At 38.3% G+C, this 13,779-nt stretch overlaps 1 protein-coding gene and 1 long non-coding RNA gene across 2 annotated transcripts in view; one reads left to right on the top strand and one right to left on the bottom strand.

Annotated features, from left to right (window-relative positions):
* The window catches only part of LOC139676110 (uncharacterized), a 40,071-nt gene extending 38,931 nt beyond the window's left edge, over positions 1–1,140 (top strand). The window contains exon 6 of the long non-coding RNA XR_011698591.1: positions 1,128–1,140. This is a non-coding gene — a long non-coding RNA (uncharacterized lncRNA). The remainder of the gene's footprint in view (positions 1–1,127) is intronic.
* LOC139676108 (vitellogenin-1-like) overlaps positions 1–13,779 on the bottom strand; it is a 43,096-nt gene that overhangs the window by 15,334 nt on the left and 13,983 nt on the right. The window contains exons 12-20 of the mRNA XM_071564664.1: positions 12,599–12,816; positions 12,416–12,513; positions 7,995–8,119; positions 7,810–7,911; positions 7,605–7,724; positions 7,163–7,352; positions 6,981–7,074; positions 6,683–6,868; positions 1,484–1,628 (exon numbers count right to left, since the gene is read on the bottom strand). Coding sequence (XP_071420765.1) covers positions 1,484–1,628; positions 6,683–6,868; positions 6,981–7,074; positions 7,163–7,352; positions 7,605–7,724; positions 7,810–7,911; positions 7,995–8,119; positions 12,416–12,513; positions 12,599–12,816 — 1,278 coding nt within the window. The remainder of the gene's footprint in view (positions 1–1,483; positions 1,629–6,682; positions 6,869–6,980; positions 7,075–7,162; positions 7,353–7,604; positions 7,725–7,809; positions 7,912–7,994; positions 8,120–12,415; positions 12,514–12,598; positions 12,817–13,779) is intronic.

The following is a 13,779-nucleotide window of genomic DNA, read 5'->3' as shown; positions in this document are numbered from 1 at the left end:
ATTTTGGTAACAGTTACATGTACTTTTTAGGAGGAATTAACCGGTTTACTAAAGATAGCAAGGCTGTGACATAGGACAACTTGTTTTAAATTGGACAAAATTATCATCTGAAGGGGTTGATTAGATTATCTACTGTAAAAAGAGCTTCAGGCTATAGAAATGGAAAATGATATTACAAATTAGTTCTAAATATTTAATTATGTTTTCCTGGTGTATTAGACAGTGTTAACAGGTTCTTGATAAAAATGAGTGTGTTCTAGACTGACTGGAATTTTTTCCTTTCATATTTGATTGGGTCAGACAAGAGAACTTTCAACTTTGTCCATGAAAATTCTGACTCAGTTGAGGTCTCACATAAATGTTGTATTATATCAACTAGATGGTCAAAATATATAATATATTAGAAATTTTCACTAAAAACTATGTAATTAACATGTGCTAAGCAATGCTTGCTGAAGAACAAATTAAAATTAATTAAAATTGGAATCAAATCCATGAAATGAAAACTATGATTTCATGAAGCAATGAAGCAAATACCTAAAGACACCTAATCATAAGCTTTCATTTCACATGTAATTCAGGTTGGCAATTAATTTTTTTACTCAGTTTATCATGTCTCACTAGATTCTAGACTTGCATGAACCCCACCAAAAACCTGGAATTTCTAATGATACTGGGAACTGCTCCACTTAATGCCATTTTCCAGTTGCCGTTCATTTAAGAATAACTGTGGAGCCCTGAGTTTTCAGGAAGGGGAGCACAGAGGTCCCAAGCAAAGAATGTAGCTTGTTCCAGGATATTGGAAACTACTCTCACTGACAGCATGTTTGTCTATTGACTCCATATGAAAGTGCTGTACTCATCCTCTGTTCATCTCTTATTTTATCTGAAAACCTTTCAGAGTTGCATGACGACAATGAAACCAGAACAGGACAGTGTATTCCTCACCTCTGTCAGTCTTTCACTGAATGAATTGTCACAGCGATGCCTTCACAATGCTGCCCATCTTACAAAGCCTTCACTAGCTTTTACGGAAACCTGGCTTAGGAAGTCATCAGACTTGACACACAAACTCCAATCCATCCTTGAATCAGGATACTTATAAAGCATTAAATTTGTCTCTACAGGTTGACCAATGGAGCATCTTGTGGAACATTTGTGACTGCCCCAGGAACGGGATGCTGGCATAATGGTTGCAAAGTATTTTAAAGATTGTGGGCCTATCCTGTAGATGGCAGTGTAAAATTAATTACCAAAGAAAATGCTTTTGCCTTAGAAAAAGTGTTGCAAGTCTGATATATTACACTCCAGATTTTAAAATAATGTTACTGTAGGGCTATTTGTGTTATTAGATTGAACTTGACTTATTTTAAGTGAAGCTATATTGGTCAGAGATGAATTGCACCCTTTCCTATGGAGAAAAGAAATGGTCTCCTACTGATTAAAAGCCCCAAAAAGAATAGTCAGACACTACATCATTTACCCTGATCTTATCAGTCTCGCCTGATGCAGAATCTGAATCGAAGGACATCTTCATTATGTCAGGCACTGCTTCAGGTAAAAGAACTGGAGTCATCTTACTAGCAGCCAAATCCCCAATATTTCGTGTAACAGCAACTGTCTTAGACCTGCAGAATAAACATTAGAGGAAACTGGTATTGATAAAGCACTGCTGGGGAAAAGACCTGAATAATGTCTTGTAGCATGTACTCAGCAACAAGTATCATACCTTGTAAATTGCTTTACAGATATTTACAGCATCCTTCCTGTTAGTTGTGTTTTCAAGAGTAAATAAAGACACAGACCAATCTCAGGGACAGATAGTGCAGATAGGCTTTTAGAATCACTTGTACAGGTTAAAAGCTTTGCAGTTGGTCAGATCTCCATAATCTAACTCCTTGAACAAAAGTGCATTTAGGAGCCTGGCTGTGGATTACGTTATTAAATTTTTGAGTCTCCTATTTTGATCTTCTGCACTTTTAAATTTTTAAACTCATCTTCTGTGAATTCACTGTATTAGACTTAGTTTTAATGTCTTTTGACATTATATTTTGGAAAATACTGCCATAACTTCAAAAAACAACCTGGGTACTGGTGGCTACTGAATGCTGTTTCCTGTGCAATTTTTATTAAAGCAGAATTGAAGAAGGGAGTCTGAAATCATCAAAGTGTCTCCAGCTTGATTTAAATTCACTGGTACTCAGATCTTGGCCATGGCTTGGCAAGACATCACAGAGAGATGTGTAGGAAGGTTAAGAGCTTAATACATAAATGTGTCCAGTACATTGTTTCCAGTGTTGTAAACTCTAAGCATATTAGGCAGGATCCAGAATAAGTGATAAAAGGTGCAGCATGAGACTAAAACTCTCATGGATAAAAATCCTGACCCCCTGCCACCATATCCCACATTTTATATGGAATTTGTTACAGTGCTGTGATAATTGAGAAACGTCTTGAATGTTGAATACTTTTGAGAGATGAAAACCTATTTCCCTCAGTTATTAACACTGTGCAATCTCTACCTTATTAGCTGTTTATCGGTGCTAACATCCATCTCAAAAGTCCCCATGTGCTCTTTCTTAAGTATGGAGCTGATCTGTTTGCCCTTGGGCTTTTGTGGTCTGCCAATGGAGGAGGCTGCTGTGACAGTGAATGGAAAGATGGTGTCAAAATGGTCTCTATTTTAATATGGCCCACACTGTACTAGCCTGAGCAATTCTAATCTAACCTATTTAAGAGATGAATTTGTATTCATTTGATAGTCCTCTCTTCCTCTTGAAGGCTCCTACCGTGCTGTGTGCACTGTAAAGCACACAATTGCTCTTCATGTGGAACACCTCAATAAAACGTGTGTCACCTGTGGGCTTTGTTTTCTTTTCCATCTCTCTCTTTTTTAGATAAGGACATGACAGCAACGCTCCATGCTGGGTGATAGGAGAACCTTGAAGAATGGAATCTGAAATAAAATATTCTCCCTAACAAGCGGAGAGGATAAAAGAAAATACAAATCAACTTGCATTTCAGATGGCTCATCTGGGTAAAGAGACAAAAAGGACATAGTTTTATTTTAATCCCATTCAATAATTCAAATGACCACTGAACTGCAGGCTGGCTCTCCAAGCAGAAAGCCCTGGGGTTTCTTTTCCATTTTTTTTTTTTTTAGTATTTTTATGCCAATAGTCTACTCCAGCCACCTAATGAAAGCAAAGGATCGATTCCTCCCTGTTGAGCACAGAGAACCGACAAATGTAGCTGCATCACAGGTGACACATGTCAATGTCTGCAGAATCACACGGCACAGTAAAAATAGGCTACAAGAGCCAGCTCTGGTGCTTTAACAAGAAAAAACAGTCACAAAGAAGGCCTAAAGCTATAGTATGAAAGAATCCATTCTCTCTGATCCCACACAAGGGAGAAAAAATAAAAAGGAGATTTTCCAATATGTATTAGTGCATTTTTTGGATGACAGAAGAAGCTGTGCTATAATATAAGCCAAACTCACTGCAGGGGTAAGGGACCAGCAATTCAGCTATTTTGGACCCACTGATGTTTCAGGGAGTGTTGCCTTACACACATCCCTAACCCGGGAACAGGAGAGCTCAATGTCTGTTTAAAACAAAAAAAAAAGAGATCAACAAAAAAAATATTTTCCCAGATTTTAAAGCACAGGGTGATATCATATCTAAATAAATGAGAAGCAGGAGACAATCATCCAGCCAGATCTTTAGCTCTGTTTCTGCTGTAGTGAAACACAAATTTTTGCCTTTCCTACACATCTTCCTTCTGACCTTGGTGAAAAGGTGGTATAAAACCAGAGACTTGAAGCACCCACTGTTTCCCTCTTCTGCCCCAAACACACTGTGCTGCTCTACAAGCTCAAGCGTACACTGGGTCTTCTGTGTTTTCTGCTACACAGGTTATGTACCTGTTGGACAAAATGTAATTTCCTAATTCATCTTATAAATAAGATGCCCATATGAAGCAATTTCTGCTTATCCTACAGTTAAAACAAGCAAAAAAGCCATATGATACATGCTCTATTCAAGATTATGTATATACTCCAGTAGCCTGCCATTATGAATATACAATATATTAGCAAGGTGCATTCTCTGGCAGCTCTCCATATTTACACTTTAGTCACAGGGCTCTAATTTTCCCTGAAATTTATTTGATTTTTACTTCCTCTTGTAAATTTTGTTTAAAAGTATGTTGAAGTAGCCATCTGTAGTATACTAAATAATTATGTCAAAAGAGCCTTAAAAATAACCATGATTTTTAATTAAATTTAACTTTGATAAGATTGAATTGAAACATTTGTTATATATTCTTTCCATAGTATGATTAATTATTTTGCTCTGATTTCTGCTATAGAGAGAGTTGAGTCCATAATGCGTTGATTTGTCTTGGGAATGCAATCTCTCTATCACTAAAGTTTTCATTACTTTTTTTCTTTGGAGTCTATGATTGCTTACCTGAATTTCTCTTAGGCTTCTGAAAATTTATATAAATCCCACTGCTGTGACAGGTTATAACCTGTATGTTGTGTAGGATATAAATGAATTTAATGCTATTGAAGACTGTTTTCTTCCTGTGTCTGGATATGAGAGATGAAGGGCAAAATAATATCACATCCTGCCTAGCTTTAATGACATGGTACTGTAGAAGGTAACCTGCTGACCATTAAAACAGTGCCAATACTAAAGTATTTTGAACAGAGCTCACAAACGAATGAAAGATCAATAGCTTTCTAGAACTATTTCTTTAAATGGGAAATTGAAAGCTAGCAAAGGAAGGTGTCACAATATCCCTTGGTTCAATTAGTTTTTTATTATTTAGTGATTTAGTGGACCTATGCAAAAGGAAGACAAAGACTACGTTGAACTAAAATTTGTGACTTACTCTATGTAGAGTCTGTGTCTATATCTATATCTCTCCATCCTCTCTCTACCATTCCTGCTTGTTTCTCTTCATACCTTTAAAATTTTACTTGTTTGGTCTTTGACCCCCTCAGTGATGTGGTTCAGTGTTACATTCTCTAGTTATTGCTTTACCTTTACTTGCACTCATTGCTGTTTCATTGCTCTGTGTGGTTTCCACTGACCATTTGTTTTGTAACAGTGAATGGGAATGCTTTTTGGAGAGAATTGATGGTGCTAAAAGTTAGCTAGTGAGTATTAGCTTTCTCATATACTTGGCATTATAGAGCTATTTCCAGGTGACTACTTCACTTTTTATAAATGGCAATGCTGCAGGGTCTGGAGCAGGGCCTGGGCTGGAACTCATGGACTCCTCTGCTGTAATCTCATGTTTCTGATGCCGACTTGCTTTCTGCTTTCTGGCAAAGCATTTCACCCTTTTTTTTGTGTGCCTTATTTGATTCCCCCTTAAGTCAAAGGAGGAAAATATTTTTATTTTGCTTTGCAGGAAGGATCCTTCTGCTAATATTTGTAGATCCGCTTAAGGCTCTAAACTCTGTATCAGTGTTCTATATTATCGTTTCAGTTCAATGTCCTTATTGCGTTCATTAATATACTCCTCATTCTCTCTAACAATGACAGCTAAGTGAGAGTGGGTGCTGCTGTTCCTGATGACCTTGAGAGCAGACTGTCCTGGCCTCTACAAGAAACTAAACCAAAGAAACTGTGCAACTAACTTTTGCTCTCTGAAATGCTGAGACCCTCCCTGCTCTGCATGGAGAACATTATTACAGTCACACTTGATAGAGTGGAGGAAATGTCTTAGGGAGGAGGATGCGATGTCGAATACTTGTCAAATGGTCTGTGACTACTGGAGGGCAGGGGAGAATAATGATTAGCCTAAGTGGTGGCTAAACTGAGGAGACGAGCAGAGCGTCTCTGGGCCAGCAGCCATGAATGCTAATTGCAGCTGGATCAAGCAACTGAGCTCTTTTGTTACGGCTGTATTCCTAGAGCAGAAACTTGTTAACATTTCAGCAGATTGTATAATAGCTGACTTCTGTTGTCAGTGATGCTTTTTTCTTTGTAATGAATTTTCAGCTTGTCTTTCTCAGGTTTTTTCATGTCTGTGTGTGTGAAGGTTTTCTAAGTTGGGTCTACTGCTTTGATTCCTTGGACATACTCTTTCTGTTTCCTCTCTCTCTTTGTGCTTGTATTTCCATCTGTTTTCATTTGTTTGGCATCTGGCTACAACAGTTTTCCAGAGTGATTGTAATTGCATGCACTGATAAAAAATCAAGTAGACCTAACAGGTAAGAAAACCAAACGGCAGACACAGGGAAACAAGATAAAAAACACAAGAAACACCAAATCCTCTGTGCTTCAAGACAACAAATGCAAATATAGATGGGTTATCTGTTCTAACTGATAGGATTCAGCTGGCTTATAGCTTACCTAGTTTCCCGAGTTCAAATATTTGTATTGAGGTAGTAATTTTATGTCATTGAAGTTTCAAATAGCTTATGGATCTCAACAACTCAGATACAGTCCTAAGGAGGATTTTCAGGTGAAGACCACAGGAAGTAACACATATTTTCAAGTGAAGCTTCGGTGCATGTCACTTCATTTAAAATAAACATAAACTACACCAATTGTAGCCAGTTGTCCAAGCTGTAAGTTCAAACCAGGATCCTTAGGCAAATATTTTGGTTTATTTAGAAGATTCTGCTTTGCTACATAGAAAGATGCTAAGTAGTATATCTTACCTTATGCTAATTATGTTAGTCTCATCTTTACATGGTGGAAGTTCAATTTTGATATTTTTTTCCTTCACATTGACAGTGGCAACAACATTCACAGGCACATGAGCATTCATTTTGGTGTGTGCTTCCAGCCCTGCCTGGATTGTGCGTGTGTTGATCCCCATTACAAAGGTCATCTCCTTGGCCATGCTGAAAAGGTAGAATGAGGGTATAATTATGTTCAGGCAGCAAACAGCTGTTGAATTTTTATGGCCTCTGTCACTTGAAAATAGTAATCTTTTATTTTATACTAAATATTTACCTTAGACTCATTTTGGATCTCAGCCTAATGTTGGCATTTAGCAAATCAGTCAATCTGAAATCAGACTTTGGAGAAGGTGTAATCTGGGCTTGAACTATTACAAAGAAAGCAAAGAAAGTGTTATAAATGCCCTCCAACCCTGGCAAGCATTTTTGTATTGCTTAAGTAATGCGATGTATTACCATTTCCTGCCACTTTTGTGATAGAAGAGTAATAAAAGCTGGTCTCCGTTGGAAACCCAGTGCAAGTGGGCACGATGCGACGGATCTCAGAGGACAGGAGAGCCTTGGTCCACTGCCTCCCTACACCACTCTGAAGGCTGCTGATTATTCTCCTTAGTGAAGGGATTTTTTCATCAGATCCAGACCATGCCTGAAAGATTTCAACATGTCTAAATAAACAGAACTTGAATATCATGATCCATGTCATTAACTATGCCTCAGGGGAAACTCTGCTAGCAATTATTATAACTAATCCTGATCAAAGCTTCACCTTATTTACCTTAATACTAAAGACAAAAACCTCAACCTTGAATTAAAAAGTAAAAAAAAGGGAGAGAATGTGTGAAAGTAGCACTGTATTAGAGCTTTTGATTCTTGGATGGTGATGTTTTCAAAATGATACCTGCAGTGCATTTTGGATGGTATTTTTATCAAGTCCACCAAAGAACAACTCTTGGCCAAACATCTTCAAGGAGACTGATGCAGAAGGTTGGTCACTGGAGAATGCCTTCCAGTCAGAGAGCTGTGTGAGAAGATTAAAAAAGTCTAATTCTTCATAACATTTGAGGAAGTGATATCTTAGAGATTTTCGTTCCTCCATAAGTTACCGTTTTCAGGATTTTCTTGAAGTCATAGTCATTCTCCCAGTCCTTGTCAGGAGAGTAACCTTTAGCAAACATCTCTTGCAGTCCTTCAACTGTTATTCCCACCTGTGGAAAGAAGTAAAGTCTGAATGTCAATTGGATAGTGGTTTTAAGAAAGGAGAGGGCAAACTGTGGGTAGACCCAATTACCTCCAAAGGATCAGCCACTCTTCCAAGGAAATGTGTTCGCAGCTGTGACATTGCCATTGTTGGAATTAAGCTACCTGCGTTATTCAATACCAAGTATTTAGCTGCCAGCCCACTCATAAGGAACTCTGAAGAGAAATAGCAAGAAACAGCACAGTTAGTTTTTAAGTCACAGTGTGCAGATCGTATGTATTTACTAATTTTATAATTCAACTGCTACAGCATGATATGAGCAAGGTCAGAAAACTCAGCTATAAAAGTGACACAATAAAACAGTTATAAACACAATACTGTGCAGGTTTTAACTAATAATGGGCAAAGTTACAAGCCCCTTGTTCACTGCATGGTGGTTATGCTATTTTTCCAGTTGTTTCTGCTAAATCATAGGATTATAGAATGGTTTGTGTTGAAAGTGAGCTCAAGGATCATCTAGTTCGAATCACCCTGCTGTGAGCACGGACACCTTTCACTAGACCAGTTTGCTCAAAGCCCCATTCAACATGGCCTTGAATACTTCCAGGGATGGGGCATCCACAATTTCCCTTGGCAACCTGTTCCAGCGTCTCATCACTCTCATAGTAAAGAATTTCTTCCTAATACCTAATATAAACCTACTCTCTTTCAGTTTGAAACCATTCACCCTTGTCCATTCGCACCCTATGCCCTAGTGTAAAATCTCTCTCCAGCTCTCTTGTAAGCTCCCTTCAAGTACTGGCAGACCAAAATTAAGTTGCCCCAAAGTCTTCTTTTCTCCGGGCTGAATAATTTCAATTCTCTTAGCCTTTCTGCACAGAGAGATGCTCCATCCATCTAATTATCTTTGTGGTCGTTCTTTGGACTCACTCCAACAGGTTGATGTTCTTCGTGTGCTGGGGACCTCAGAGCCCACTCAAGGTGGGGTCTCACAAGAGCAGAATAAAGAGGCAGAATTTGTGTGACCTGCTTGCCACACTGCTTTTTGATGCAGTCCTAGATACAACTGACTTTCTGGCTGCCAGTACGCATTGCCAGATCCTGTCCAGGCTCTTGTCAATCAGCATCCCTGAGTCCTTGGCAGTGCTACTCTTGTTCTGCTTGTCCCTCAGACAGTACTGATACAGGGGATTGCCCTGATCCAGGTGCAGCACATTGCACTTCATCTTGTTGAACCTCATGAGATTCCTATGGGCCCATTTCTCAAGCTTGTCCAAGTATGGAAAATATGCCTGTCTGTATCATTTATATCTGGTCAGATTCTGTAACATCAGCTTATGAAATGCTTTTATGACATCATTTAGGGCACCTTGACAAACAGGATCAGAAATGAAAACAGATTTTCCATCTTTTGCTAATACTTTAGAGAAAATGATACAGATGTCCTATAAGGACAGATGGTGAGCTATAGATTTGTCTCTCAAATGACTCAGAGAAAATTTAATACATCTAGTTCCAAATGCTATAATCCTTACATGAAATGCACCAATTAAGTAATTGTTAACTACTGAGTGAACTTTAAGCAAAAATAATTTGTTTCTATTTATTTTCCTGTTTAGATTTATCATCTATAATTTCTTAGATACAGATAATCGGTGCAGAGCATGGTTCTGTATTCTGCACAATCTTGGCACAGTTATATCGTGTCCTGTTTTATGACCTAAAGCAATCACAAGGCTTTTCTAAGTTTCCTTATCTTTCAAAAGGAACAAGGCTGACAGGATGTGTAGGCATTCTTGTTGCTTCCTTTCTTCCCGCCCTCCTCTCTCTTCTCTTCCTACACCATTTGGAAGTATGTATGAGCTGGAATGTTACTGCACTGCCTTCACTGTTTTGCTTTATGAAGCTACTGTGTTATTTGAAGTGCTGGACACTATCTACCTACTAAATGTGAGGTTCAGTAACAGCTCCTGCCAACAAAACACAAAAATCAATGCCACCCCATTGTTGTCAGAGGCATAAGTGGAGAACCTTCAGTAGATAGTAAGGAGATCAAAACTCACATTTTAATGCTGATCCTATGGAAAATAAAAAGCAAAGTGGTGCCACACTGGGACAGTACTGATGAATTGACATAAGACTTGGAAATGTGAATTCCAGTTTTTCTCTGAATAAGCTTAGCCAGAGCAATCCTAGGTGTTATGTGGACTAGAAATGAGGCACAGTACTTTGAGTGGATTTGTTAAAGCTCTTTTTCATGTTCTAACCCACAGAAACTGTTAGTACTCTGTGGTACTTCCTGATACTTAATAAGAAGTGTTGCTTATAAATGATTAAATGATTATGTAGAATTCATGAACTTGAAGAGAGCAGGAATATTTTCCATAGAGCATTAGCACTATGTAATGCCTGAGGTAAGAAACTGCCACTATACTCTGAGAATGTGATGACACCTGCATAGATCTGACTGAAGGTCTTGCTCCAAAGATGAGGGAAAAATATTGGTGATTAAAGAAAGCAGTCTTTGGTACCTATGAACATTAGTACACATATTTAATTATATGAATCTGTGGATATTGAGAGTCAGAGTCTCTCAGTCCTAAAATTCAGCAGAACCTGGGTAACCCCTATGATTTCAGTAGCAGTCTGTAGAGCATGAAGCACCATTTGTGGTGGCCGTGTGTGACACATTTCCAGGTTAGAGATAGAGTCATTGGACATTATTGCCTGTCATTAAAAATTCAACATGTAGCATCACAAAGAACTGTGATGCTGAGGGCAGATTTTTGTTTTTATCAAGGAAATAGGTACTGCATTACAGCTGTCACTATGGTAACTCCTCCAGAATGGACTCCCTGAATCACATTTCACCCATGGTTAGTGGTGACAAATCAAATCAGAAAGCTGGAGGATGGATCCTCTTTCCAAATCAGTGTAGTAGGAGATTGACTTAATTTAGCTGAGTTATCCAACTCTAAGATTAGCATGTGATCTTCAGGATGAGAGGTTTAGATGGCAACCAAATTTTTGACAACAATTTTCACTGGAAAGTAACAGCAATTCCCTGATGTGCTGCATTTCCAGGGTACAGGCAGAAAAAAGGATTCCATTACTTATCGCCCCTGCCAGCATCCATCATGCATACTGAACCCCTCTTTCTCACCGTGTGAAAATTTAGATAGCTTAATTTTAAAAGCAAAAATAAGAAGACAAAATGAGTGCCTAAGCAAGAAAGACATATCTGCCTATTAATGGAAAATGTATCTATCCCTGAATGCATTTTAAATAGTATAAAAGTGCACATGGTGCATGTAATTGACTGCATGTCTTTGGGAATTCTCTGTCTCCATCACTGAGGCAGCAAGCACATGCATAGTATATTACTGTAATTGTTGCTGTACGTATTATATTTATTTCTATTACAGAGCAGATTAAATGGTCATGTAAACCCCACAAAACTAGGACAGAACAATAGTAAGATCTACAAAAGTCCTTTCAACCACATTCTTGCCTCCAAGAAGAAGGCAGAAGTACATTTATACTCAGACTATGGATTTTGTATATTTCAGAGTCTGTTTTAATATTGATTACTTTGAAAAGAATATTATCATATACCAGTGAATAACAAAAGTACTAAAACCATCTGACTTCTGATAGATAGCATGTGTAAAGAGACTGTGTTTGGAGATATAACCCCCCTAGTCTACCAGCTACCTATGCCAAATCATGAGGCTGTCATGGTCATTTACATAGGGGAGTTAAAATATTCTCTGAGAAAATAACGTACATGGAAAACAGCAACAGCTACAATTTAGCCACGCAAGACTTGTTCTCTGATTTGATCCTCCTTGCTATGACTATATTTTTATTTGCTACTCCCATTGATGTAACTGGTCAGTCTCGAGATCCTGTACATGGACCTGCTCATTCCAGCAAAGAATCCTGGTAGGAAGATGCAAGAAAGATCTTTAGACAAAAAGCCTGAGGGAGCTGCTCATGGGTGCAATGAATTGTCACATCTGAATGTTTTCAGAGGTTTCTGTTTCACTGGGCATAACTGTTGGGGTGAAGCGTATTTAGCATCACATTTGAATTCAGCAAGAGTTGTAGGTGTTCAACACCAGTAGAAATTAATCCACTTCAGCAGTAATTCAGGTCCCTTCTGTTTGTTTGGTGCTGAACAATGGTATGAAATTGTTAAGCACCACTGAGACTATGGCATTGATACAGGAGCATGTGCCTCACTGACTAATAAAAACAGAGGGTTAGAGCCCCACAAGCCCTCTGGTAATTTCATGCTGGCAGTGTACAATGCAAAACACACAGGGACCTAAACACTCTCCAAATGGAAAGCCTGACACTGTTATATTTTTTTTTTCACTGAATATAGGAGAATACAGAGGAACAATGTGCAGCTAACAGCTGGCTAGGAAAATTGGGTTCGTGTAGTGTACAATTTTCCCTACACATTTAGCAGCATGTATTTCTCTACAAAATCTTCTGAATCTTACCTTTAAAGACACTGAAGCGGAAAACCTTGCTGAACTGATATCCAGATCTGTCAAATTTGGGACTTAATGCTCTGATAGCCATTCTGCAGGCAGAAGCCCTGAAACAGATTGGTGAGCACATTAATACGTCAACTAATTTTAAACAAGTTTTTCTTCTAGGAAAAGTATCCAGATTTTCCTTACATCACTTGAAGATCTGGAGCTGTGCTTCTACCCAGGGCCCTCAAGTGAGAGTAGATGAAACTTGCCACTTGCATGCTAGGTTCCTTCAGCACAGCATCAGCTAATGTCATCACTATCGGAAGACCTGGCTTGGTTTCAAGCAAAACCACCACAGCTAACATTCGAATCCGAGGATGAATTTTGTGATTCAGGAAAATCTCAAGGGTGATAGTCTGGACCTGAAAATAATAGATACATTCAATTTTACTGTATATTTGAACATTTGCTAATAACCATTCAACAGCAGTGAATGACCGGTTCATCACTGGCACAGTAAAATTTTCTGTTAATTATTATGGCAACACTGTTCCTGGTTTCATAGTCGGAGGGTTGGAAGGGGCATAATGATTATCTAGTCTAACTTCCTAGACAATCAAAGCAAAGGAACTTCCCTGGTTAATGTCTGCATCAGGTCTATTATCCCTTTTTTGAACTATCCCACCCTATGTAAAGGAGATTTCATTAGTCCATTACATACCTGACAAGTTATTTCACTGATGACACAAAAGTATGACATTTCTAATAGTTTGATCTTCTGGGGCCCTTTCTATTAAGTAACAGAATAAAGATGAAACAAATAAAACTCAATTTCTTCCCAGAAATCTCTATGTTGTAGGCAGCTTAAACCAAAATTTTATGCAATAAATGTAATTTCCACAGTACTACTTGTGACCAATGTGTTTGACCTCAGCAATATTCAGGACCAAGAATAATTTTGTATTGGAACATTTGCAGTTTCCATGAGTGGCACTGCAGCCTTTGGTCCTAACTTTAAAAGGGATGTGAATGGTGTGCCAGTGTTCTGGCAACTCCCTGTGCACAGTCCTGTCCTGCCTGGGAGAGTGCACATCCATGCACTGTAGCAAAGAGTTATCTAGAAAACTTCAACAAACTTTGAAAAGACCGTGACTGGTTTTATTAATTTGAATATGTTGAATACTAAATATTAACTTAAAAGAGGTGACAAAGACGTAGTAGCCTGTTTCTAAATGCAACAGCCTTTTGAAATGAAACAATAAAAAACACAGACCATAAATTTAGTCTGTTTAATGCAAATATAGGTGTGTGACTAGCTGTAAACCAGGCATTAAACTGTTTTTTGAACAACGTAAAAACATCAAGTAGTTCCAGATCAAATTTCT

Source organism: Pithys albifrons, chromosome 10 (genome assembly GCF_047495875.1).
Source record: "Pithys albifrons albifrons isolate INPA30051 chromosome 10, PitAlb_v1, whole genome shotgun sequence".
Taxonomy (NCBI): Eukaryota; Metazoa; Chordata; class Aves; order Passeriformes; family Thamnophilidae; genus Pithys; species Pithys albifrons.
This window is presented reverse-complemented; position numbering and strand designations above follow the sequence as displayed.